The 27,385-nt window shown below is 46.0% G+C and overlaps 1 protein-coding gene across 1 annotated transcript in view; it reads left to right on the top strand.

Annotated features, from left to right (window-relative positions):
- LOC125535664 (equilibrative nucleotide transporter 3-like) overlaps positions 1-27,385 on the top strand; it is an 87,063-nt gene that overhangs the window by 55,453 nt on the left and 4,225 nt on the right. The window contains exons 3-9 of the mRNA XM_087541129.1: positions 10,353-10,508; positions 10,585-10,728; positions 10,834-10,931; positions 11,003-11,183; positions 19,605-19,610; positions 24,971-25,125; positions 25,206-25,445. Of these exons, the coding sequence (XP_087397255.1) occupies positions 10,353-10,508; positions 10,585-10,728; positions 10,834-10,931; positions 11,003-11,183; positions 19,605-19,610; positions 24,971-25,125; positions 25,206-25,445 (980 nt within the window). The remainder of the gene's footprint in view (positions 1-10,352; positions 10,509-10,584; positions 10,729-10,833; positions 10,932-11,002; positions 11,184-19,604; positions 19,611-24,970; positions 25,126-25,205; positions 25,446-27,385) is intronic.

The following is a 27,385-nucleotide window of genomic DNA, read 5'->3' on the forward strand; positions in this document are numbered from 1 at the left end:
CTTTCCTATAAAAGGAGGCCCTAGGCGACCAGGAGGAGGATTCAGCTTTTTGGAGCTCCTCACGCCCCATAGCTAGCTCAAGAACACAGATATACAATCCACCAAAGCAGGAGTAGGGTTTTACGCATCCTCGCGGCCCGAACCTGTATAAACGAACCATGTGCTATCTGTTTGATCCGCTCTTCTCACGACACCGCGCCCCGCAACCGTAGTAGGGATTCTTGTGATCCCATAGGTGTCGTTCCCACCGACAATTTCTTTATGAATCACACAAACACACACACACAAAGAGAACAACAGCAGGTTTGGTTTGGTGGAGAAGAATGGCAGATTTGTGGTTCAGAAATACTAGGAGCAGCAGCAAGAGGTGTGGGGAGAAAAGAAGCAGTAGCGGGTGTGAGGAGAGGGCTTCAGAAGAAGTGCAGCAGCAGCGCTAGGAGAGATGGGACATCAGCAAGGTACAGAGAGAAAGAGAAGAACAGCAACAAGGTAAGGGAAGAAGGAGCAGCAGCAGGGTCACAAGAAGAGCAGCAGCAGGAAGAGTAGAAGGGCAGCAGGGAGCGGTGAAAGAAGAAAGGAGCAGCAGTAGGAGGCGTTGAGAGAGGGAGCAGCAGCAGAAGGCGTTGAGGTTCAGGAAAGAACGGAAGCGGAGGAAGTGGAGTAATGGCGCTGGTGGTGAGGGGTGTTGGTGATGTGATGGCGTGGTGGATGGATAGATGGATGGATTTGGGGAGGAGAAGGAGATGGTGCTGGTGGTGTGTGGTGGGTGGTGGAGATGGAATGGATGGATGGCTGGGTGGCGCACCGCTACACTAGCCAGGCCGATGCGGCGGCCGGTGGTGGAGAGGAAGGGGTGAGGGAGAGGAAGAGAGATGCCAGGCCCGATTTGCAATGAGGTGCGGCTAGGGATTTCATTCCCCTCTCTGATCTGCCACATTTGCACATTAGCCCTCCTCTTCTCTTCATTTCTGCCCAAGAAGATCCTCCTCTTCTTTTAGTTTGCTCCCCTACATTACTTCTTTCCTTCATGCTCAGGCCTTGACGTATTTCTTTCATAACATTCTCTCTTCTTGTTAGCCACATAGTAGAAGTCTTGACGATTATAGTGCCTTTGCGCACTTTTCTGCAAAATAAACAATTCACTAGTCAACATTCTCTTTTATGATTATCATTCGAATATTCAACAAGTCGTAGCAAGAATGGATGGATATATTTCAATAAATGGTGAATTTGTGTGCCCGAATTATATATAAGAAATGTGCTTATCAAGTACTGTACTACTACGGAGTGCCTGCACGTGTGTACCCGGGGTGGAAGCACTGCATGCATGTGTGTACGCATTATTCCCTCTAGTAATAGATGCCGTGCTATAACTACCAATGCTATTTTTCAGGCCGATCGCTAGTCGCCTTGGTCCCGCGGATTTTTTTTATTTTTTCTGAAGCGCGCTGTATAATCAGTGACTGATGGAGTAGTATGAGCGGATTCAAAGAAGAGCGTATTGATGGTTGCTTCTTCAAAGCAACTTACAGTGGGAAAGGTGGGGCTTTTGATTTGACTGCTCATTACTCACTATTAATGTGGCGCAACGACTGGGCTGAGTCTCCCATGCGGTTGTGCACTACCCCCTCGGTTCTTAAATATACTCCGGAGTATTTGTCTTTCTAGAGATTTCAATGAGTGACTACTCAAATATTTGTCTTTTTAGAGATTTCAAATGGACTGGCACATACGGATGTATATAGACATATTTTAGAGTGTAGATACACTCATTTTGCTCCATATGTAGTCACTTGTTGAAATCTCTGTTAAGACGAATAGAATATTTAGGAACGGAGGGAGTACACATATGAAGCAAAATGAGTGAATCTAAACTCTAAAATATGCCCGTTTGAAATCTGTAAAAAGACAAATATTTAGGAACGAAGGAGTATAATTTTGTGCATGGCACATGGACCCGGATGATGAAGGGGCTTCTGGCAATGCTATCAAGCTTCCATCATTTGTTTACATAATTGACGTACTATACAAATAATTTTCCAGCGACATGAAATTGTACAATGGTGTGAGCTTTCAGCTTTTGTTTCGCGTGTCTTGCCATCGATGCTCTTTCAGAAACAATACAAAACTAACTTTCTTGCTAATGCATGTCAATTATTAGCAGATCAGAGCTAATAATTACATCACAACTGAAGACAAAGTTGTGAGAAGGTGTTAAACTAAAATTGATCCATGCTTTCATTGGCAGCAACGTCCCCCCAGCTCTGTCTAAATCAACAAGGCATGTTGGGAAAAAAAGTAGCTGTCTGGAGCATGCAACATTCCGATCATTTTGTGCAGTTCCACTAAAATAGAGCTGAGCGTCCCTGTTCCAAAGATATCAAGTGTGATTACGATAATAGAGGAGTGCTGATGAAGCAATAAACACACGAATAGAAGCCGGTCACCTTTGCAGTCTCTCTTAAGACTAACTAGTTGGAGAAGATTAGGCTCGGAGTTGGATGAGGAGGATAGAGCAAAACCAATCTCCCTTTGTGCAGTCGCACTGAAATGTAGAGACGTTGCACGTGTGACATTTTAGTACAACTGCACAAAACACTCTTAAGAAAAAAGTGGTTTGTGCAGTTCACCAAAAGGTCGCAATAGCAACGAGGTGAAATGGATAGCCCTGTTTGCAAAAAAGAGGTAGAAAGGAAACAATTACTGGCCAATAACAGTTGATGACACATGCGACGACAAAAAGAAGCATATTCCTTGTCCTAAGGGAAGATAACAACACGGTTGTGTTTGTCTAAAACGGTGTGAGGACGATAATGCAATATGGAAAGTACACCGGACGAGCTACGTTTTGGGCAAAGAACTATGGAAGATCCACATGCAGCGACGTGGGAAAACGGGCAGTGGAGCAAGGCCGGAGGGGATACCTGGAGGTCGTCGGGATGTAACTAGGTGAGCGGCGGCGGGCGGAATCTGCGAGCAGGTGGCGTAGGCCCTGCCGCGCCGGAGCTTGGTCAGAGAGAATGGCGTGTACCGCAGATCGGGACGTGCTGCCTCGGCGCCGTCGAACAGAGAAATGATGCACTTCCTCCCTTTCCCCCGCCGGACGGGATGCGGCCGGATCAGTGACCAACGGTGAGAGAGAGAGAGGCCACCACACTCCCTTTCCCCCAGCGGACGGGATGCGGCCGGATCAGTGACCAATGGTGAGAGAGAGAGAGAGGCCACCGGAGACTTGTGTGAGATACTCTGAAGAGCGGACTACCTTTTCCTCCATAAAAATCATTTTATATTCTGTGTATGTGCCATTGAGCGCAATAACTTTATTTAAAAATAACGCGGCAACGCGTCAAGTCAAACTTTGTGTGCGGTAAAGAAGGAGCTGGGGGGCCTACACACACCGTGGGTGAACGACCTAAAGTGAAAAGACGAATTTGCGCGATGGAGCTAGAGAATGCTGAGGGAGGGTGAGAGGGATGCGGGCGTGTGCATGCACAAGAGCAAGTTAGCGCTAGCTACAAAGATAAGAGAGTTGTGTGGGTGTAAAAGACGAATATATATCATATATACTTCATTATAAAAAGTGAATTCAGATATTTGAAGAATTTATCATAGTGTTTCAGACCGACGGATGTGTGAACATATATAACGGTGATACACATGGTGTGGTTATGAACATGGTATACTACATTTAATATATTTTATCTCTACTCTTATAAAAAACGGAGTTGTTGATGATGGTGTGCCTGCCATCCTGCATTATAGGTCGTCTGATTTATATCTGGCGGATAGCAAGGAAACTATGATGGTTGAAGTTGGCAACAATCATAATTGTAGATTCTTATTGAAATAGAGAAACGAATTCAAATTTAGTTCGAATTGCAACGGTAGTATAGACATTTGGAATGCACTAAAATGTTGGTATGAGTAGGTTACATGCATTATACAGCAAGCGAAAAAATTTAATCGGACATAACATGGATTCATACTCCCTCCTTACATGCATTATATAGGGCGTAATGAGATTTTTAAGACCGCCTTTGACTATTGACAAGATTAATAGTACATGACATGCACAATGTGAAAATTATATCATTGAAAGAACCTTTCACAGACGAATTTAAAGGTGTGCTTTGTGTAAGTTGCATGTCATATATCATTGCTCTAATATTTGGTCAAAGTTAGCATCGAAAAACGCATTAGGCCCTATATAGATGGAAGGAGGGAGTAGCTTTGAATAGCATTTGTATAGTAAAACGGGGCAAGACTCTCTCTTTGTGTGGTGTGAATAGTTTTATTTTTTCGTTTTCTTTTTGGTTGAGGGAAGTGTGAATTGATTTGGTACGTACAAGTACAATTTTACTAGACATTAGGCTTGTCCCTAAAATTCAACCGGCGTCTTGTTATATCCCGAAAATTCAGATATCGTGCTCCCAAAACTGGCGCCTTCACAACCCGTGCCTTGCTATCCCGAAATTACAACGTGCGCGAAAACTCCCTCCAGCTGCCAAATCCCGACATGCGAAATCCCCCTTCTAACCCTGGGCCGAAAGGGCCGCTAGTTCAAATTAGTGGGGGGTACTTTTGTAACACACCCTACATTTTGGACAAGCGCGTTCCTAAGTCATGCTTGACCCCCTCCCATCGCCCCCTTTTCGCCATTCAAAATCCCAGGCTGCCATAACCTCTCCGCTCCAGCCGCGAAACCCCACCCTCCTCCGTCCACCACGTCACCGCTGCCCAGCCGAAGCCTCTTGCCTGACGACGTCATCCACTGCAACAGCTCGATGTCCCTTGTCCACCTCCCCGGATGAGGATCCGTCGTCCATCTCACCGTCCCGCCAGTTCAGCCGCCCCGTCCTCCACCTCCAAGGAGCTGCTCCGACAATCGCCTCGTCTATCGCGGCTACTCCATCCCCACAGCGCCGCCTTAACCTGCTCCACCGGAACCGCAGCATCCTCACCGACTCCTCGGACGAAGCCGAGGCCTACTCGGCGCCACCAAAGAGGTAGTACACTCATCGCATCGCACCTTCTCCTTAACTCGACCTCCCGGCACCGATGGTACTCCATCCCGCACCCCCATGGAGCGGCTACCTTGAAGCCGGCGCCGCGGGCGACATCTCCATGGCGGCTCTCCCCCAGTGCGAGGCCCATTCGGCGGCGGCGGCCATACCAGTCAGATCTGTTGCTGCTGCTTCGGCTCTCGCTCGATCGCTCGCTCGCCCAGCTACTGCTGCTGCTCTCCCCCTCGCTCGTGCTGCTGCTCTGCTCCGATTAAGCCACACTTCAGTCGACTGAATCGACTTTTGGGTCAGTCAATTTTCAGGGGTTGGGGGGGCTCGCCGGAGTTAAGGAAGAACCACCCGTAGCAGGGACGGGGGCTCGCCGGAGAGGTATCCCACTATCTATCTTAGGGATCAGGGTGGGGGCGGGGGGCCTAGAGGGCTGGCCGGGGCGGCGGTGGCGAGTTGTTTCGGGGCGGCGAGGCAGCGCCGGGGCCGGCGGCGAGGCCGGTGGTGGCTGGCGGCTCAGGGGGTGCAGGTTGAAGATGAACTACAGGCCCTCCCTAAACTACATGTCATGTGCCTCTCTTCTACCACTGCGTTCAGTTTCGACAGTAGCATTCAGATTCCACAGTAAATTTCAGTTTCGACAGTTAAGTTTGGAGTCAACAGTTTTTACCTCATCTGTTGTAGTCAGGTGGTTTTTGGTGATGTTAATTTTACATCCATTTTACATCATCTATTGGAGATGCTATTAGAATCCCACTTGAGATTGACGATGTATGTCTTGTGCTCCTTCAGCCTTGACGTCTTACGGCTCACTGGAGCTGCTCCAACGATAGAATGATCCATCACAATAGAGCAGTGCCCTGGACGCCGTCTACAGATTCCTCAGATCTCCCTACACACCTCTGACAGCCACCTCTGCCTCAACTTCTTCAGCGACCAACCCAATGATGCTGAGGTCGACATGGCTACGGCAAAGAGGTTGTACACTTGTTGCATCACTTATTACTATACATTCACATCGATCCATTAGGGCTATTTTGGCTCAACGGAAAAACATCGATCCACTGGTTGTTACCATCACTCTAAATTTTTGCATGCCCTCCTTACATAATCTCACCATATTTTTTTTGTATGCATGTCAGATATTGTACACAGTAATGCTGAACATGTAGAGAAAAATAGAAGAGTTTTGCGTGGCAATACAATGTCATGCAGACATCGCTCCATGGTGGGTTCAATGGCAAACCCTCCCCACCCCTCTCCAGATTGTAATCCAGAGGAAGATATCTGTTCTGAGGCGGATTCGAACGCCGCTGACCACTCCTATTTACCCCCAAGGTGTTTGCTCTACCTTGGCATGATGATGTTAGTCATATCATGCATATGTTGCCTTGTAGTGCCTACTTTTGACATCATATATGTCATCTGCTTAGTTTAGACATGTTTTGTAATGCCACCTGTTTAGTTTCTATATCATATATGGGAATTATGCAGTCTCATGTCTTTTAGCCAGCTATAATATATGTGAAATGTGCAATGCCATCCTGTTTAACCAGGCATCATATATTTGAATGATATCTTGCCCATTATTTTCTTCATTACATTTCCATTTGTCGACAATGTTTGTACATTAAACTACTCTTCCTGTGAATCAGCCATTTGGGTGGGAGATGGAAAAATCTGGAGTGAAAACAAGGCCTTCAGAGCAGACAGTGCTACCTGTCGAAGCAGATCTCTTGTTGGGTCCCGATAGCTCCTCGGAGATGGATTAAGAGATAGATGACCAGTCCTATTCCCCCACTGAGGTGTATGCTCTAACTTGGCACGGTTATACTGCTCATATCATGCATACGGTGTCTTGCATTGCATAGTTTAGACATCATATACACAATATTCAACACCATGTTCTTAGTTCAGACATCATATCGAATGCCCTCTGTTTAGCATATAAATCACATATGTGAATTAAATGATGCGATCCTAATTACTTAGATAACATGTAGGTGAATTATGTCATGCAATCTTGTTTAGTTATTCATCATATCTTTGAATTATGTTATGCTATGCTATCCAGTTTAGATAGACATCATATATGTGAAATTACGTCATGCTATCCATTTTAGTTAAACAATATACATGTCAACTACTTCATGCCCTCTTTTTTCCACACTATCTATTGCATCTGTCTCTCATACAATGTTTGTACATTCAACTATGTTTCCTGTTTATCAGCCATTTGAATTGGAGCGGGTGATGTCAGTATCTAGCGGACTAAAAACACGGTCTTCAAATAAAACAGTGCTACCTCTTGGTGGAGATAGCACCCTGGTTGTACATGCAGAAGAACCAGCCCTACCACACATAACCCAAACTCTCGCAGATTGTACCCCTACTACGATGCACAGAGAACCAGCTTCACCCAATCTAACCCCAACCCCAGCCGATAGTAACCCAGTTCCTGTTGACACAGCACCATCTCCACCACAGAGCTCCCAAACAAGAGCATTTAGTAAGGTAGCTCCAGTGCCCAAAGGGTAGTACTATCACGGCGAACCCCAACTCCACCAGTTAGTACGCCTATTCCTGTGGAGGAAGCACAACCAGCTAGTCTTAGTTTAGCATCTATCACATTTGATGTTGTTAAATCATATGTGTGTATCTTCCCATCTTGGAAATATTATACTGAAGATGAAGGAAAATGCCAGTTGCAGGTGTTTTTCCAGGAGTTATGTGTAAGTAATGTTATTCATGGAAATTACTTTGCTTCGTCCCATACATCCTTCCTCCATGATGGTTATAATACAGCAAATTTTCCCATTTTTCTCTATAGAGAAGGACCGATTTGGAAACTCAGGATGAGGTAACCTGTGCTCATACCTCTGCTATCTTTAAGAATGCTTGGTGGCAGTATCGGAATTACCCGGAGAAAACGTACTTCACCAGCAAAGAAACTCATCAAATTCCCTTACGTTCTCCTGAGACACATTTACTGGACGATGACTGGGAACGCCTTGTTCTGTACTGGTCCCGAACCAAGAATGTGGTAAGGTCTATGAGCTCATTTTCTATTTTTAAGTATTATATTCTTGCGTCTTACTATACTCTGTTCATGTAGAACAAGTGCCTAAACCTGAAGAACAAATGTTCTAATTTAAGATTCCATTGCTACCATACGACATAGATATATGTTTGTTTGATGCTTTTATTATGTACTAGTACTTGGCAATAGAAGACTTGGTAGTTTAATCCTGTCCACCTTACTAATGAACTGGTTCACCGAAATGAGTTTCATATACTAGTACATGCTAAACTTGTTATGTGTCTGCTTGTTTCTTCTTTTAGAATGCTGACAGAATATTGGGGAAGAGTGCCTTATTAAGCAACGATAAAGGAAGTAATGCAGATAAGGTTCAGGATAGTGACACATCATGTCTTGGTTTAGTGTTGGAGTTACTGGCCACTACCGATTGCACAAGCTATTCAAACTCACTATCTGAATCAGTTCGGTTTCTTGAGTCTCAACTACAAGCTGAAAGACATCGATCAGCTGTGCTGCGACAAGAAGCGGAAGGACTGCGAAAGTCCCTGGAGCATTCAGATGCATACTTTCTGGTGCAACAGCAAGCGTTGGAGGATTTTAGCACCAAATAGGACAAAGCTAATCAACTTGCTAAGCTTATTGCCAGCATGGTGGATACCCAGGATAACGTTTCTTGAGCTCTTCTGAAGTTGTTTCAGATATGCTCTTGTTTTGCTGCCGCATTTATTTGCACTGGTGGCCAATTTTGATGGCCAGTGTATATGATATGCTGCTTTGTTCCCTATATTTGCACTGGTGGCAAACTTTGATGCCCAGTGGATGTAATATGTGTAATAGCCGTGATAGCCTAGCGTTAGTTGCTTGCTTATTTATTTCCTTGTTGTCTTGTTTATTTGTTTGCTTGTAGTCATTGCAGTTCTTTTTCCGCGGTTAACTAGTGGCTGCGATAACCTATTTTTTAAAACTAGGCCACAATAACCATGGGCTAATATTTACTGTAGTGACACTGGGCCTCCTACGGGCCTTAGAAACAGTGGGCCTTCTACAGGCCGTAGAAACAGTAGGCCTTCTACGGGCCGTAGAAACGATGGGCCTTCTACAGGCCGTAGAAACAGTAGGCCTTCTACGGGCCGTAGAAACGATGGGCCTTCTACGGGCCGTATCATCAATGGGCCTTATACGGGCCGTATGATCGATTGGCCAAACATGGGCCAATAACAGGCCGCATTATGGCCGTAAACGGGCTAGAGTTGGAATCGTCCATTCATGGGCCGGCCGTAATGGGCCATCGTTAATAGGCCGTATTTGATGACGCTATGAAAACGGCCCAACGTATTAATGAACCACAAACGGGCCGACTGTAACCACGGGCTGAAATTGGCCCACAAGCAGAAAATGACAGTAACGGGCCGTAAGTAAACGAATGCTGAAAATGAGCCCAAGAATAAATGGGCTCTGAGAAGGCCGAAAGATAACATGGGCTGGAAACGGCCCAACGGAATAACGGGCCGTTAATGGGTATAAAGTGATACACTGTTCATTACGGGCCAGTTTCACCACAGGCCGTTAATGGGTGTAAAGTGATACACTGTTCATTACGGGCCAGTTTCACCATGGGCTGTTAATAGGCCAAGAGTTACATAGGGCCTCATATGGGTCGAAAGACATCATGGGCCATACATGGGCCAGAAGTGAAAACGGGCTGGAATCATATTGGATGGCCCAGATGACGCTACTGGGCCTAATTCGGATAGGGCGTAACGGGCCTTGGGTTAGCGGGCTGTAAATGGGCTATATGCGAATAGGCCGTTAACAGGCTTTCCATGGGCCGGCCCGCCACCTTTTGACTAAGTCAAACGGGCCGAACTTTTCACAGGAATGGGCCTCTGTTGGGCTGTGCCACATGTCGACGTATCATAGGCGCCTATCTGACCCACTGACGAGCTGACATGTGTTTCGTCCGGCCAATAAGAATTTTACATGTGGAAATTTCCCATTGGTCGGGGTTGTTAACGGGTTATCGGATCCAAAACTCGACCCGATAGCTTAATGGCGTTCCGTTACGGTGGATGCCACGTGCCGGTCACCCTTGACAAAAGCACTTCTGTGACACGCGATTTATCGTCATGGAAGTGGACACTTCCTGATGATAATTTTGGTAATGTCATGGAACACTTGTATGACAGCACAGGTATGACTATCTTGATTCTGTCATAAATTTGTCATGGATGTACAAGCATGACAAAAAAAGCGACCTACTGTGACAAACACGTATCATCACAGAAGTGTATTTTTTGTAGTGCTACCATCCGGTTAGAGCTATCACTCTCACCTATCAGCCGTTTGTGCTCGTGGTAGTTTTGGTGTTTTCCTACCACGAGGTGAATGTAAACACCAGGGTGCACAACTTGGTGGGGTACTCACTCTTCTTCCTCGGCTCAGTCGCACTCATCATCATAAGCACATCTTCAGAAACTCAGTGGTTTGAACCATTAAACATTGACTGCTCGATTCCTCTCCCCTACGTCGTAGCTGGATCTTGCGACGTTGGGAAGAGGTGGAATCACAACTTTCACCGGTGTGTGTACGATTGTCGCGGTGTTCGGCGTCGCGGAAGGTCACGTCGAAGGTGCCATGACCGGGGACCTATGCTTGATGTGCCCGGAGTTCATGCAGGTGCACATATAGGGTTTTTGTACTAGCGAGGCAGTTTGTTTTTGTGTAGGAAACATTTCTTTTTCTTTGAGAAATAGTAAATTGATATAACTTGTTTGGATCTAGTCATTTTCTGCTGGCATGGCTGCATCAGGCGCAATAATGTCGGCAAGGCTCGTTACGAAAGCAGCCTTTGAGAAATCCAGAGACAACCTTCGCAGGGGAGCTAGTATGTCGCATCAAACCACCAATTCATTCTGAGTTTTTGCTTATTCATGCTCATATCTTACTATATTGCAATGTTGTTCTTCGCTACATCATGCTTCTTCGAGATGATGTGTGTCGTGTTGTATGCCCACGTCTTCCCCAAGCGGCCAATAGTGAAATTCTACCATGCAAAGGCGGCTTCCAAGGGATCTCTGACGGTCGCCGCCGACCTTGCTGCCGCCGGCCCCCAAAGACACCCAAAACCATCGGTACCCCCCTCAACGCCAGTTGAAAACTGTAATCTAGCTCCCGGCAGACGGCAAATGAAAGATCCATACGTACATTCCAGGCCGAGGACGTGAAGGAAATATGCCCTAGAGGCAATAATAAAGTTGTTATTTATATTTCCTTATATCATTATAAATGTTTATTATTCATGCTAGAATTGTATTAACCGGAAACTTAGTACATGTGTGAATACATAGACAAAACAGAGTGTCGCTAGTATGCCTCTACTTGAATAGATCGTTAATCAAAGATGGTTAGGTTTCCTGACCATAGACATGTGTTGTCATTTGATGTGATGGACATCATTAGAGAATGATGTTAATCAAAGATGGTTTGGTTTAGCCCACTATGTCCAGGAGGAAGGAGAATCAACAACCCACTGGGTGTGTCGGGTTTTGAAGATTTTGCATTCGTCAAACCGCATCAACGCTGACACAGCCGTTTTAACATTGGAAGGTAATTGCCGGTTTGCACCGTTGAAACTGAAGTTGGGACGGCTCAAACGCCATTGTAATGACATGGGAACACTTATGGCGGCTCTGGTGAAATATGCCAACTCTGATAGTAACACAGACCCCGAGTCTGAGGATGACAAGACAGGGAAGGGAAAAAAGAGCGGTAGCACCAAGCAGCAGCAACATAATCCGGCGGGTCATGGGAACAATGGTAAACGCAAGGCAGATAATAGCTTGGACTTTGTGGCTAACACCAACGCCCAGGATAACGGTCAGCGGTGTAAGGGTAAACCGCCCCAGCGGGGTGGAGGGTTAGGCCCCAATCTGGAGCGCCTGTTAAACTAGCCTTGCCCAAAGCATGGATCAAAGGAGAGGCCAGCTACGCATCTTTGGAAGGATTGCTTCATCATGCGGGAGTTCAAAATTTCAAATCTCTTTCAATATGACAATGGACCGCCCGGGGGTTCAGGAGGCGGTTTCCATGGGCCGAGTTATGGTGGTGGCAGTTCCGGTTTAGGATTCTTTTTTTCGAGGGTACGCAAATTGCGTACCTTAGCTTTATAGAAGGACAGAAATAAGACATACAACAACGTCAACCATTCGCTGCAGAGAACGAAGATGACCAACTCCATAGCCGGTTCGTACAAGGACAACCAAACACAACAATACAACTACGACACAAGAAGCCTACCCAACACCAAGCCCCTTGTCATGTCTCGGCCGACACTGAAGACCTCCGAAGAACAGCAACTCCAGCTTCCTTGGAGTAGCCAGCGACGACCGTACATGGCGCCGAAGGAGAAAGATCCGGGTAGCGGTGAACACCGGAGGAGCACATCATGGGACCTCGAGTCTCCCAGCAGAATGCTCCCAACAGAGTAACAACCTCAAAGACATTGCCATCATGCTGATCCTACGAATCAGGGCTTTCGCCCCGGAGACAGCTGCCGATACGAGGTCGCGAGGAAGATGGCGTTGCACTCGACGAAGCCTCCAGGAAGGTAAATGACACCCGCAGGTGCCATCAACGCCGATCAGGCCACAACCGAACAGGATTTTCATCCGTAGCTCTGCACATCTCCAAGTCTCCAAGATCCCGGCCAGTCCCGATCAGATGCCTCGCACCGCCGTCACCGCAATAACTTGCCATCGAAGCCCCCCTCACCATCGAGGGATTCCAAGGAAACCAAACCGGACATGGCCATCAGAGCAGCCAGGGCAACCAGGGAGGTTACAACCATCAAGGGAATCAGTAGCAGCTGCAATCGGGTTATCATAGCAATCCAAAGCAGTTGAATAGTGGGCAGTACCATGTCTTCACCACTAGCTTATGTAAGCGCGATCAAAAGCTTCATAAAAGAGCTGTGAACTCTGTTGAACCGGCGGTACCTCGTTATCTGTGCTGGTCTGAATAGCCCATCCTGTGGAGTCGAGAGGAGCATCCACCCCGGGTTGAAAATCCGGGTCATCTGGCTTTAGTGGTGGCACCTCAGCTTTGGGGGTATAAATTTACCAAGGTGTTTATGGCTGGAGGAAGCAGTATCAATATCCTTTACTATGAAACCTTTCGTCGCATGGGGTTAACAGATAAGAATCTTAAACCGTTGAACACTGTTTTTCATGGGGTAGTGCCTGGTAAATCGGCATACCCAGTTGGCAAGATAGCTTTGGAAGTTGCTTTTGGAGACGATCATGATTCAAGATCAGAGGTGTTGACTTTTGAAGTGCTAAAAATCAAGAGTCCATATCATGCCCTGTTCGGACGACCGGCTTATGCTAAGTTCATGGAAAGGCCCTGTTATGTTTATTTGCAGCTTAAGATGTCGGGTCATAAGGGGACCATCACGGTGCATGGGAGTCAGAAGATTGCTTTGGAATGTGAAGAAGGTGATGCAGCTTATGCTGAGTCGGTTTGTGCTACAGAGGAGCTAAAATTTTATAAGGACAATGTTGATCCGGCAGATATGGCCTCTCTGAAAAAGCCAACTATTGAGAATGATCCGGCACTGAAATTTAAATCGGCTGAGGAGACTAAGCTGGTTGACTTTGTTCCTGGCGGTTCATCCAAGCAGTTCAGCATCAGCGCTAACCTGGATCCGAAATAGGAAAGCGCGCTCATTGAGTTCATCCATGAGAATCAGGACATCTTTGCATGGAAGCCTTCTGACATGCCGGGTGTACTGAGGGAACTCGCTGAGCACACCCTTAATATAGATCCTAAGTTTAAACCGGTCAAGTAGTTTCTTCGCCGCTTCAATGAAGAAAGGCGTAAAGCTATTGGTGAGGAGATAGCCCGGCTTTTGGAAGCAGGGTTTATTGTGGAGGTCTTTCACCCTGAGTGGTTAGTTAATCCGGTGCTGGTACTTAAGAAAAACGGCACTTGGCGTATGTGTGTGGATTACACAGACTTAAACAAAGCCTGTCCAGCTGATCCCTTTGCTCTCCCTCGTATCGATCAAATTATTGATGCTACGGCAGTTTATGACCGTTTGTGTTTTCTAGATGCTTATTCTGGTTATCATCAGATCAAAATGGTAGTTAAGGACCAGGAGAAGACAGCCTTCATAACTCCCTTTGGAGCCTTCTGCTATGTATCTATGCCTTTCGGGCTCAAGAGTGCCCATGCAACTTATCAGTGTTGTGTCTAGAATTGTCTGCATAAACAGATTGGGCGCAATGTACATGCATATGTGGATGACATTGTGGTCAAGTCCAGAAAGGAGGAGACACTAATAGGTGACTTGAAGGAAACTTTTGATAACCTCCGGGTTTATAAGATGATGCTTAATCTGGCCAAATGTGTCATTGGTGTACCGGCAGGCAAGCTTTTTGGTTTTCTGGTGTCTAACAGGGTCATTGAAGCTAATCCGGAGAAGATCACGACTATCACGTCTCTGGCTAAACCGGCGTGCATTAATGACGTTCAACGTTTGGCGGGCCGGATTGTAGCCTTAAGCCGGTTTATCAATCTCCTTGGAGAGAAGGCTATCCCTTTGTATCATATGCTAAAGAAACATATCACTTCGTCTGGAGTGATGCTGCTGATGAAGCGCTTGAAGATCTGAAGAGATAGTTAGCCAAGCCACCTGTCCTTGCGGCTCCGGTTGATAAGGAGCCCTTATTGCTATATGTGGCTGCTAATGCCCGAGCTATTAGTGTGGCTATTGTTGTGGAGCGCCAGGAGGCTGGGAAAGAGTATCCGGTTCAACGGCCGGTTTATTATATCAGTGAGGTGCTTATCGAGTCCAAACAGAGACACCCACATTGGCAGAAGCTGGTGTATGGGGATTTTATGGCAAGCCGGAAGCTCAAGCATTATTTTCAGGGTCATCCTATCACAGTGATCAGATCAGCCCCTTTGGAGATATCATCCAAAACAGAGAAGCAACTGGCCGGATTGCTAAATGGGCTATTGAGCATGGACCTCATGGGCTAAAGTATACACCTCGCACAACAATCAAATCCCAAGCACTTGTGGACTTCATCAATGATTGGACAGAGTCACAAGAACCGGAGGAAAAGCCAGACAACACTTATTGGACTATTCATTTTGATGGGTCCAGGCAATTCGAGGGCTCGGGGGCTGGAGTCATATTAACTTCCCCACGAGGTGATAAGTTTTGTTATGTTCTCCGTTTAATGTTCCCTTGTACTAACAATGCAGCTGAGTATGAGGCCTTGCTCCATGGTCTTCGGATGGCTAAGGAAATGAGCTTAAGCCGGGTTAAGTGCTTTGGTGACTCGAACCTGGTGGTTCAGCAGGTATCTGGCACTTGGGATTCCAAGGATCCACTCATGGAAGCATATAGACGAGAGGTGGTTGCAGTGGCTGGTCATTTCAAGGGTTATCAAGTGGACCATATAGACCGGCGGAAGAATGAAGCTCCAGACACTTTAAGTCGCTTAGGCTCTCAACGTAAACTGGTGCCACCCAATACCTTTCTCGATGTACTGCATAATCCATCAGTGAAGATACCTACGGAGGAGGATTTGGCTGTGCCCGACCCAGAGGCTCAATTGGTGGCGGCTCTTCATGTTATTCTAGATTGGACGGTCCCGTACCTGGCATACATGAACCGGGGCGAGTTACCATACGACGAAACCTTGGCCCGGCAGATAATCCGGCGATCCAAGCCAATGACCATTGTCAATGGGGAGCTACATCACTGTAGCGTCACAGGAGCATTTCAGCGTTGTCTCTCTCCTCAAGAAGGTTGTGAGATTTTGCGTGAGATCCACAAGGGAGATTGTGGTCACCACACCGGTTCAAAATCCTTGGTGGCTAAGGCCTTTCGTTACGTCTTCTATTGGTTGACGGCTCATGTTGATGCTGAGGATTTGGTAAATAGGTGTGATGGTTGTCAAAAGTTGGCATGCCACGCTCATGTTCCGGCTCAAGAATTAAGAATGATTCCAATAACTTGTCCGTTTGCAACTTGGGGGCTCGATATGGTTGGACCTTTTAAGAGGTCCAAGGACAAGAAGACCCACCTACTGGTGGTGGTTGATAAGTTTACCAAGTGGGTCGAGGCAGAGCCAGTCAGTAAGCGTGATGCGGCCACGGCGGTTCAATTCATCAAAAAGGTGATATTCCGGTTTGGCTTTCCACACGGCATTATCACTGATAATGGTACTAATCTATCGAAAGGTGCTATGGAAGAATTTTGTCAACGTGAGCACATCCGTCTTGACGTGTCATCAGTGGCTCACCCCCAATCTAATGGTCAAGCAGAAAGGGCCAATCAAGAAATTTTGTGAGGTATCAAACCCCGGCTTATGTTTCCTTTAAAGGGGACGTAGGGTTGTTGGGTGGAGGAGTTACCTTCCGTGTTATGGAGCATCAACACCACACCAAACAGATCTACGGGTTATATGCCTTTCTTCATGGTTTACGGAGTAGAGGCAGTTCTCCCTAGTGACATACGTCATGACTCGCCCCGTGTGGCGGCTTATGTTGAAGCTGATAATGAAAAAGCGCATCGGGACTCATTGGACCTGTTAGATGAGGAGCGTGATCTTACGGCGGCACGTTCGGTGATTTATCAACAAGATCTGCGACGTTATCACAGCCGCCGGGTTAAAACGAGAACTTTTCAAGAAGGCGATCTGGTGCTCCGGCTCATCCAGGATCAGACTGATATGCACAGGTTATCCCCACCTTCGGAAGGGCCTTTTGTGGTCAGCAAAAATTTTCACAATGGATTATACTACTATATCGATGTTCGAGAGCACCAAGACTCACGTAAATCGGAGGAGGAGACCCAGTGGCCGTGAAATATAGCTCATCTTCGGCCTTACTATACTTGAGCCATAGGCTCTTTTTTATGTACATAATTATGACAATGTATATATTATAATCAATATAATAAACCGGAGCCTCAGCTAAAGCGGGTCCTCTGTTGTTTTTACATCATATGTGTTTTCATGGAGGCTTCTGTTTACAAAGTAGAATTTTGTTGATCTGGCTTGTAAAGCCACACATATAAAAGGAAATCACTAGGGGGCTTGGTCATATCTGAACCTTAGCTACACCTCTTGATCGACTTAGGGCCAAAGGGAAATCACTAGGGGGCTTGGTTGTATTCACACCATAGCTACACCTCTTGGTAGGCTTAAGGCCAAAAGGAAATTATGTGGGGCCAAAGAGAGTGTTGCACCAGCACAGCTCAAACATAGGCACCCACCGGGCACAGCTCAAATATTGCTTGGGGGCTCTTTGCTTCTCAAATAACAAAGAGTCTGCACCCTTGTAATAGGCTATCAAGCCAGGCTTGGAAGCCAGGTGTATTCACCTAAAACCCCGGGTTATCCTGCCTCTTTAAGTAAGCCACTCCGTCCAGGTAAACATCGTATGACCCATCGAACGTTTGACAAGTCAATCTCATAGACCCTGAAGTTGTCAAAGTTAAAACGATGATTGGTTAAAGATTGAGGTCCATCTTAAAAGGCTTTGTAAAATGGTTTAACTCAGTGGCGTGACAACCCATGAAAAGCCTCGATTTAGGGCCTGGTAGCCCATGAAAAGCCTCACATATTCTTCTTGTATTTTTTTCCAAAGTGTTCCTTCTCTTTTGATAAATTTCATAAGTATTTTCTGATAAACCGGTGTTTATTACAACCCGGCATGGCTTACAATGCTAAATTATTAGTACATGATGAGTTATCATCCGGCCTTTATCGTTCCAGTCTGGTTTTGACTACAAGTCACCAGTTTTATATGGATAAAACCGGTGTTTATCATAACCCAGTACGGTTTTATCGTAAACCGACAACCGGGAAGGAGTCATCTATACTCCAGCTTGGTGTCATCACCCTTTAATAATAGCCATGGGTCAAACAATGAGGTAACAAGTAATTTATTCTTTATTTTATATCTGGTTGTTTTTAAACAGCCTTGGCTTTACAACTAGCCTATATTTGGGTATCATGACCCGTCCAGCGGTAAACCGCCAGGACCCCTTCAATCTCTTGTATGCAGGAACAAGTTAAAATACAACCACTGCGGATTATGCATATAATAAAGATCCCAAAAGCACGGCGAGTTATCAGTATCAAGCAAAACAAGTATGCTCGATGGCATAACAGACAAGTGTTTGAACTAGCCTATTACAAGGCATTTTAATGCCTACACTCGATAATTGTTTCAGTAAATAATGGTAGGATGCGACAGACTAAACCGGCCTCCGGTTCAGGATTCATCACCAGGACGACTTGAAGATTGAGGGTCATGTTGAGTCGGTGCATCCTCCTCCTCTCTACCCAGTGGCTAGAAACCAATTATTGTCCAATCGATTCCAGTTAAAGATTGGAACACGGCTTCTTCACTTATAAGGGTGGAAGGATCAATGTCAGGGGCATAAGTGTGCTTACGAATTGGCAGAACAAGATCTTCTACATCATGTGTTGGCGCAGGATATCTTTTCTGATCAGCATCATAAACCAGCTGGTAATGAGATAGATCCGTTTCATCCGCCAATTTGCTCGCTATGGGTCGCGGTTCCCTTGTCGGCCTTCGAAGATCATCATTATTGAATTCTGAACCGTCTTCCTTTACACTGGGATAGCCTTGGCCAATATCTGCCGGTTCAAGATCTGGAATCCATGCCTTGGCCCAGATTAGCGCAGTCAGCGCGCCTGACCTTGCAGCTGATCTTTTAAGTTCATCCAACCGGGCAGGCAACATTGACAGCTTCTCGATGGTTTCTTTTATCAGCGTTGGAGGCGGCCTGTTATAAGCAGCAGCGCAAATAGCCCGTTGGGATCTGGAATACAACTGCTCTATCAAAGTATAGGCAGCCTTCAACTTCATCCGCATGTCAGAGCCCAGATGGGTAATGCGGGTCCCTGTGACATTGCAAGCATCAGTAAACCGGTAATTCATATGGTAAAATGACTTGAAAAACATCAGATGCGGATACTTACCAAATAGAGCAGAGGTCATAGCATTTATTTGCCACTTTAAGCCGGTCAGTTCTTCGACCACTAGTTTAAGGGCTGCATCTGCATCTTCGGCCTTCTTTACTAAAGCGGCCTTCTCCATGTCCCAATCTGCACGTTCCTTCTTGAAGTTTTCCTTCAGCTTCTCCATGGCTATTAAGGCATTGGTCAATTCCTCTTTGGCTTTAGAAGCCTCCGCTTGCTGAGATTTGATGTTCTCTTGAAGATCGGCGGTTTGGGCGTCCTTTTTGCTCAGCTCAGCCTATAAAGAACAGACATGTCATCAACGGGCTATATATATTTGAAGTACCAAGAGTATAACAAGTTATGCACTTTGCACTTGGGGGCTAATGCCTACTCGCTTCATTCTAGAAAATTATTTCATGTCCCAAGTATAATGCAAGCATCATTCTTGGCACTTGGGGGCTAATGTACATCTGCTCAAAAGTAACAGTGGTTAAAGTCCCGTTTCACCTTGGAAAGGTAAACCGGCCCTTGGGGACTACGCAGGCGAAAGTTGCGAGGATACAATGCTAAAGTACCGGTTCATTTTTAAAGGATCAACCGACCATTGGAGGATAAAGTATGCAAAAGTGCGGTATTATGAAGTCTCGGTTTTTGATTACTATTATAAATCGGCCCTTGGGAGCTACTAGAATTGGTACTGACAATTGGACTTAAGAGAGAAAAAGATTGGTAATTACCTCATAACGTTCCTTCATTAAGTTCACTAAACCGGCTTCGTGATCACGGTTTGTGTACAGGCGGTTTAAAAAACCAGAATGGAGCTCCTGGGCGTTGAGGTGCGCATAGCTTGATAAATCGGTACTCCATTTGCCTTTCTCCATGGCAGCACGTTCTTCTTTGGCGCTATGTTTTGCTAAGGCAACAGGATGGCTAGGGGAGGTGTGGCCAATGCCGGTAATGATAACATCAGCTTCCTTGTCACCAGCGGCCTTTAATAGAGTTGATGGAATATCAGTAGCCTTAACCGGACTAGACAGTCCATCATCAGTATGGACTGGACTTGCCGGTTTATCCGCTTGCACTGCGGTATCAACTTCTACTTGTTCACTAAAGACATGATCTGGAGGTGGCGGGTCATCAAGCATGGCATCATCATTTGCTCTTTCCGGTTCTAGAATTATCTCTGGCTCAACAATCACATGGTCATCAGACGGTTTATCTACACGACCCTTCTTACTGGGTCTCGACTTGGCTCTGAAAGAGAAAGATATACACATCAGTATAGCACATAAGCATAAAGCGTCAAAAAGAGACAACTTAAGACATTTTACCCAGGGACGGTCTTGAGGGGTGGAAGTTGTGTGGCAGTTGATTCGCCGGATGATGAAGGTGGCGTTCCCTGATAATTCGAATCGGACGGATTAAGAGGCTGTCAGAAATAACCCGCCTTGGGGTAAGAAGTATTGGATGTATTTGAAACCTCAGATTGGCGCTTCCGAACCGGAGTATTTGGCAGATTGGTGGAAGTGATTACTTGGCTGCTATGACGGGTTGTGCGGCGAGCTTCGTGTTGCTGCTTCTTCAAAAGAAAGTTTGGGTCCAAGTAAGGTAGGGGGTGAGAAAATCTTACTTCCCGGATTGCTTGACGGATTTTTTGTGTTGGCAGAGGATCTGAACCGGAGGAAAGGATAATTACCTCTGCGTCGTCAGCTTGGCTGCCCTCGGCGTCATCCTGATAAATATCATTGTCAATGAGGTGTATGAAAAGTGAACCAAGAGAATCAAGTTCTACCTCTGCATCCGGTTCATTAGGGTCTTCATCAAGCTCTAAACCGATTGGCTCAGTTGCCTTCCTCTTAGCAGATTTCTTGACAGCCTTCGTTTTAAGACGAGGAGCCTTAACCGTTTTCTCCTGAGGTTAGTTTTTCCAGAACGAGTCATCACCCTGTTTAAAAGATGAGCAGAGGGTATTAAAAGTTGCACAGTTCAGAAATATCAGGTATAAAGCGGAAGCGAAACAATTCTTACAGCGGGCGGTTTGTTCTATGTGTAAAAGGGACTTAGCCCGGTCTTACTACAGACAGCTTCCGGTTCATTCAACATTTTCTTGACAGACTCAGTAACTTCATCATCTGTTAGCTGAATGTCAATATGACGTTGGGAGTCTTTTACGTCACCGGTATACTCGCACATTAAACCGGAGCGGCGACTTAATGGCAAGATACTCTAGGATAGCCAGCAATGAACAAAGTCCACAGCTGTTAAACCGTTGGCCATGAAAGCTCTAAGCTTGGCGAGTTGTGTTGCATACGAGGCCCGTTCCTTGGCACTTAGTCATTGCGGAAGCGGATGAGTGTTGGTAAGCCGGTGAGCACGGTAACCTGACAGAGGGTTCTCATCTTCAGGAGAAGTGTCCTTGCAATAGAACCAAGTCTGATTCCAATCCTTTGGGTGATTGTGAAGTTTGGTGTGAGGAAAAATAACATCCTTCCTTTTCTGAATGGAGATGCCACCGAATTCAGTATTGGGCCCGTCTACGATTCTGTGCGACGGTTTAAGTGGAAGAAATCCCGGAGCAGCTCGACAGTTGGCTCTTCTTGTAGATAGGCTTCACAAAACACCTGAAAGTTGCAGATATTGGATACAGAGTTGGGTCCAAAGTCTTGAGGGTGGATCTGAAAGCTAGCAAGTACATCCCGGAAAAACTTGGATCCAGGCGGTTTAAAACCACGGCCCATATGATCAGCAAACACTACTACTTCGCCATCTCTGGGGGAAGGAGGATTTTCTAGACCGGGAACTCGCCACTGGATTTCATTCTTCTTCGGTAAGGTGCCAATTTTGACACATCCACTCAGTTGCTCCTCAGTAACCCGGGAAGGTGCCTAGTTATAGGAATAGAATTGTTTGGCCATTGCAAGTGAAGAGCTGGAAAAGATTACTGCCGGTTTATGATTCATAAATGACAACGCATAAAGTGTAACAGGTTGAGAAAAAAGGAATTCAAGCATGTAGAATTGTTAAATCGGAGGCAGTTATAAACCGCCTACGATAGAGCGTTTATAAATGGTAAAGCGATGAGAAGTTTACAAGGGGGCTAATGGCATATGATATATTACTTTCTACAAGGATAGACCGCCTATGCAGATAAGGAAGATACAGATCTAAGGCAAAAATGACTAAGTGAGGAAAAACTGGTTTCACAAGATTGCATTGGAATTTTGGATCTACCGTAAGTCAGGAAAAGAAAAAATATCTAGACCTAAAAAGTTTGGTCCCGAAGCAGTTCACAAAAGGTCCAGATCAAGTTCTTATGTGTTTAAGGTTTGGTTTAATGGCCGAGATGAGTACCATAGCTACTGCACGGAACACGTCAAGCTCGAGGTCTGCTATCTATGGACTAACGAAGAACCCGAAGAGAGCGCCTTGAACCCGTATGAACCCTAAATGGATCTACAGAGGATAGAGGGAAAGGCTTACAGCAGTTGTTGAAGCAGCGGAGGTGTGCCACGTTTCGCTGGTGCGATCAGGTTGATGTAGCGGCCAACGGTGAGGCAAAGGTGAAGCTCGACGACGGCAGCGGCGCTCGGGTGCAGGGACGTCGCGAGGAGGAAGAAGAGATGGAAAGGCAAAGGAAAGAAAAGGAAAGGGGTCCTCAGCCCTATTTATAAGGGTAAAGAGATAAGCGACAGGCGAGGGAATTGAGGAGCCCAAATAATGGATAGATAACGAGGTTGTCATTTCGATTGTTGGATGCTCATTAATGAAAGGGTATCTTTGACTATAAATGAACAGGTGATGTCATGGCGGTTTATTACAGATCTGTAGGATGACGTCACCGCGATTTACAAGATTTATGTGAAGGTGCAAAGGGAGGAATTCTTCTAAGTGTTGAAGATTGACATGAACAAGTTCAAATCAATCTGGGGCCTAATGTTGGGGATATTACTACTAGACATAAACCGACCAGGAGAGGCCGGGTTATCCTCGGGATAATTACCTTACTTGAAGCCCATGAAGCCATGAAGGATGGCGCTTCATGGAGGCCCAAGGCCCAAAGGCGGGTTAAAGCCCGTAGATGTAAACCGACATTGATGTATGCTTGTATGATAAGATAGGAGTAGAGATCGAACCGGACACGTTTATGATCCGGCCTCGAGACTCTGTAAACCGGCGGGCGTCGACCTATGTATATAAAGGGGTGACCCAGCGGCGGTTTAGGGACAGCACACAACAACTCGAGAGCCAGGCAAAGCGGATTCGCTCCCTGGTCATCGAAACCCTAGCAATTCCATCACAACTGGAGTAGGCTTTTACCTTCATTGTAAGGGGTCAAACCAGTATAAACTCTCGCGTCCTTTGTCCTCTTTAAACCTCTTTAAGCTAACCCATAGAGATGGCTCCATGACTAAGTCCTTTCACGAGGACATCCGTCGTGACAAAAACCACGACAAGACCCATCCATTAGCTTAGCATTATGATCGTTTAGTTTTATTGCTATTGCTTTCTTCATGACTTATACATATTCCTCTGACTATGATATTATGCAACTCCCGAATACCGGAGGAACACTTTGTGTGCTATCAAACATCACAATGTAACTAGGTGATTATAAAGATGCTCTACAAGTGTCTCCTATGGTGTTTGTTGAGTTGGCATAGATCAAGATTAGGTATCTCTGGGCCCTCTCGGTAATGTAGATCACTATAAGCCTTGCAAGCAATGTGACTAATGAGTTAGTTGCGAGATGATGCATTAGGCAACGAGTAAAGAGACTTGCCAGTAATGATATTGAACTAGGTATGAGGATACCGACGATCAAATCTCGGGCAAGTAACATACCGATGACAAACGGAATAACATATGTTGTTATGCGGTTTGACCGATAAAGATCTTCGTAGAATATGTAGGAGCCAATATGAGCATCCAGGTTCTGCTATTGCTTATTGACCATAGATGTGCCTCGGTCATGTCTACATAGTTCTCGAACCCATCGGGTCCGCGCGCTTAACGTTCGATGATGATTTGTATTATGAGTTATGTGTTTTGGTGACCGAAGTTTGTTCGGACTTCCGGATGAGATCACGGACATGATGAGGAGTCTAGAAATGGTTGAGAGGTAAAGATTGATATATTGGAAGGTTATATACGGACACTGTAATGGTTCTGATAAGGTTCGGGGATTTTTCGGAGTACCGGGAGGCTATCGAAACCACCCGGGAAAGTTAATGGGCCTAATGGTCCATAGTGAAGGAGAGGAGGCAGGCCACGGGAGGTGGCACTCGCCCCCCTTGCCCAATCCTAATTGGACAAGGGGAGGGGGCACGACCCCCCCCCTCCTTCTCCTCCTCCCTCCTTTCCCCTTTCCCCTTTCATTTGGTTGGAAGGAGGGGGGCGAATCCTACTTGGACTAGGAGCCCAAGTAGGACTCCCCCCTTGGCGTGCCCCCCTTGTGCCGACCACCTCCTCCTCCCCCCTTTATATATGGGGGTGGGGGCACCCCAAAGGGGCACCAAGATTTCTCTTAGCCGTGTGCGGTGCCCCCCTCCACGGTTTACTCCTCCGGTCATAGTGTCGTAGTGCTTAGGCGAAGCCCTGCACGGATCACATCACCATCACCACGCCGTGGTGCTGATTGAACTCTCCCTCGACCCTCTACTATATCAAGAGCTCGAGGGACGTCATTGAGCTGAGCGTGTGCTGAATACGGAGGTGACGTACGTTTGGTACTTGGATCGGTTGGATCATCAAGATGTTCGACAACATCAACCGCGTTAACATAACGCTTCCTCTTTGGGCTGTGAGGGTACGTGGACACACTCTCCCCCTCTCGTTGCTATGCATCTCCTAGATAGATCTTGCGTGATCGTAGGATTTTTTTTGAAATTGCATGCTACGTTTCCCAACAGGATGACCCAGCCATCCCTGAACGTTTGAGGAACAAGCACATCCTTATGCAGAACATGGACTATGCCTTGGACATGTTCCTCATCTACCTGCTGACGTTGTCCGTCTTCCTCGGATTTCTCGCCGAAGAACTCGGATCACACAGCTTGGGCTCCTGGTAATTAAGCCACCATCCCATTTTAGCATGCATCCAGATTTTGCTTACTACTACGAAGGATGGAATGAAAACACGCGCAGGTACGCGCTGGTGCTGATCGCGACCTACAACGGCTCAGACCTGGTCGGGAGATACGTGCCTCTGGTGGAGATCATCAAGGTGACATCCCGGAGGGGGCGGATGGCCACGATGCTAGCCCGGTACCTGCTCCTCCCGGTGTTCTACTGTGCCGCCAGGTACAGAGGGGAGGCCTGGATGGTCGCGCTTGCGTCGGCTCTCGGACTCAGCAACGGGTACCTGATACGTCCATTTTGCATCATGTTTTCTTACTGTTATTTATAATGTTTTTACCCATAATAATGCTTTTTGGAGTAATTCTAATGCCTTTTCTCTCATAATATGCAAGCTATACACAAAGAGGAAGAATTCCGGCATCTGGAAAAGCTACGTCAGGCCACCTATTCTGCACAACTCCAAACAAGCTGAAACTTCTCAGATATTTTTTATCAATTACATGATGAATATTGGAGCAAATAACTACCAGAGGGGGCCCACCAGGTGGGCACAACCCCCTTGGGTGCGCCAGGGAGCCCAGGCGCGCCCTGGTGGGTTGTGCTCATCCAGGCCCACCTCCGGTGCCCATCTTCTGGTATATAAGTCATTTTGACCTAGAAAAAATAAGGAGAGGACTTTTGTGACAGAGCACCGCCGTCTCGAGGTGGAACTTTGGCAGGAGCACTTTTGCCCTCCGGCGGAGCGATTCCGCTGGGGGAACTTCCCTCCCGGGGGGGATCATCGTCATCTTCATCACCAACAACTCTCCCATCTTGGGGAGGGAAATCTCCATCAACATCTTCAATAGCACCATCTCATCTCAAACCCTAGTTCATCTCTTGTGTTCAATCTTGTTATAGGAACTATAGATTGGTGCTTGTGGGTGACTAGTAGTGTTGATTACATCTTGTAGTTGATTACTATATGGTTTATTTGGTGGAAGATTATATGTTTAGATCCAATATGTTATTTAATACTCCTCTGATCTTGAGCATGATTATCATTTGTGAGTAGTTACTTTTGTTCTTGAGGTCACGGGAGAAATCATGTTGCAAGTAATCATGTGAACTTGATATGTGTTCGATATTTTGATAGTATGTATGTTGTGATTCTCTTAGTGGTGTCATGTGAACGTCGACTACATGGCACTTCACCATATTTGGTCCTAAGGGAATGCATTGTGGAGTAGCAATAAGATGATGGGTTGTGAGAGTGACAGAAGCTTAAACCCCAGTTAGCGCTATTCCGTAAGGGACCGGTTGGATCTAAAAGTTTAATGCTATGGTTAGAATTTATTCTTAATATGTTTCTCGTAGTTGTGGATGCTTGTGGGAGGGTTAATCATAAGGAGGAGGGTTTTTCAAGTAAGAACATCACCTAAGCACCGGTCCACCCACATATCAAATTATCAAACTACCAAACACAAATTGAACCAACATGGTGAAAGTGACTAGATGAAATTCCCGTGTACCCTCAAGAACGCTTTGCTTATCATAAGAAACCGTTTTGGCATGTCCTTTGCCTCAAAAGGATTGGGCTACCTTGTTGCACTTTTGTTACTACTATCGTTACTTGCTCATTACAAATTACCTTGCTATCAAACTACTCTGCTACTTATAATTTCAGCACTTGCAGACATTACCTTGCTAGAAACCACTTGTCATTTCCTTCTGCTCCTCGTTGGGTTCGACACTCTTACTTATCAAAAAGAGTTAAAATTGATCCCCTATACTTGTGGGTCATCAAGGCTATTTTCTGGCGCCGTTTCCTGGGAGTGAAGCTCCTTTGGTAAGTGGAATTTGGTAAGCAAACATTTATATAGTGTGCTGAAATTTATTGTCATCATTTAAGGGGTTTGTTCGGGGTATCTTCACCTCAACCGGAAGAGAAGTGGTTTAAATATCACCCACCTATTAAAGAACTATACTTTACAATGTTGATCCAGTTGTTCCTTCTGCTTATATTGAGAAACCACCTTTCCCTATTAGGAAAAAGGAACATGCTAAAGTTTCAACTGTGGTCAACAAAATCTGTATTAGAACACCTAAACCTGATGAACAAATCAAATTTGAACCTAGTATTGCTATGGTTAAAGATCTCTTGGAAGAAAATGTAGATGGGCATGTTATTTACTTCTGTGAAGAAGCTGCTAGAATTGCCAAACCTGATAAAAAGGACAAACGTAGACCTGTTGCTGGCATGCCCG

This window comes from Triticum urartu, chromosome 2A (genome assembly GCF_056163025.1).
Source record: "Triticum urartu cultivar PI428250 chromosome 2A, HENAU_Tu73, whole genome shotgun sequence".
Taxonomy (NCBI): Eukaryota; Viridiplantae; Streptophyta; class Magnoliopsida; order Poales; family Poaceae; genus Triticum; species Triticum urartu.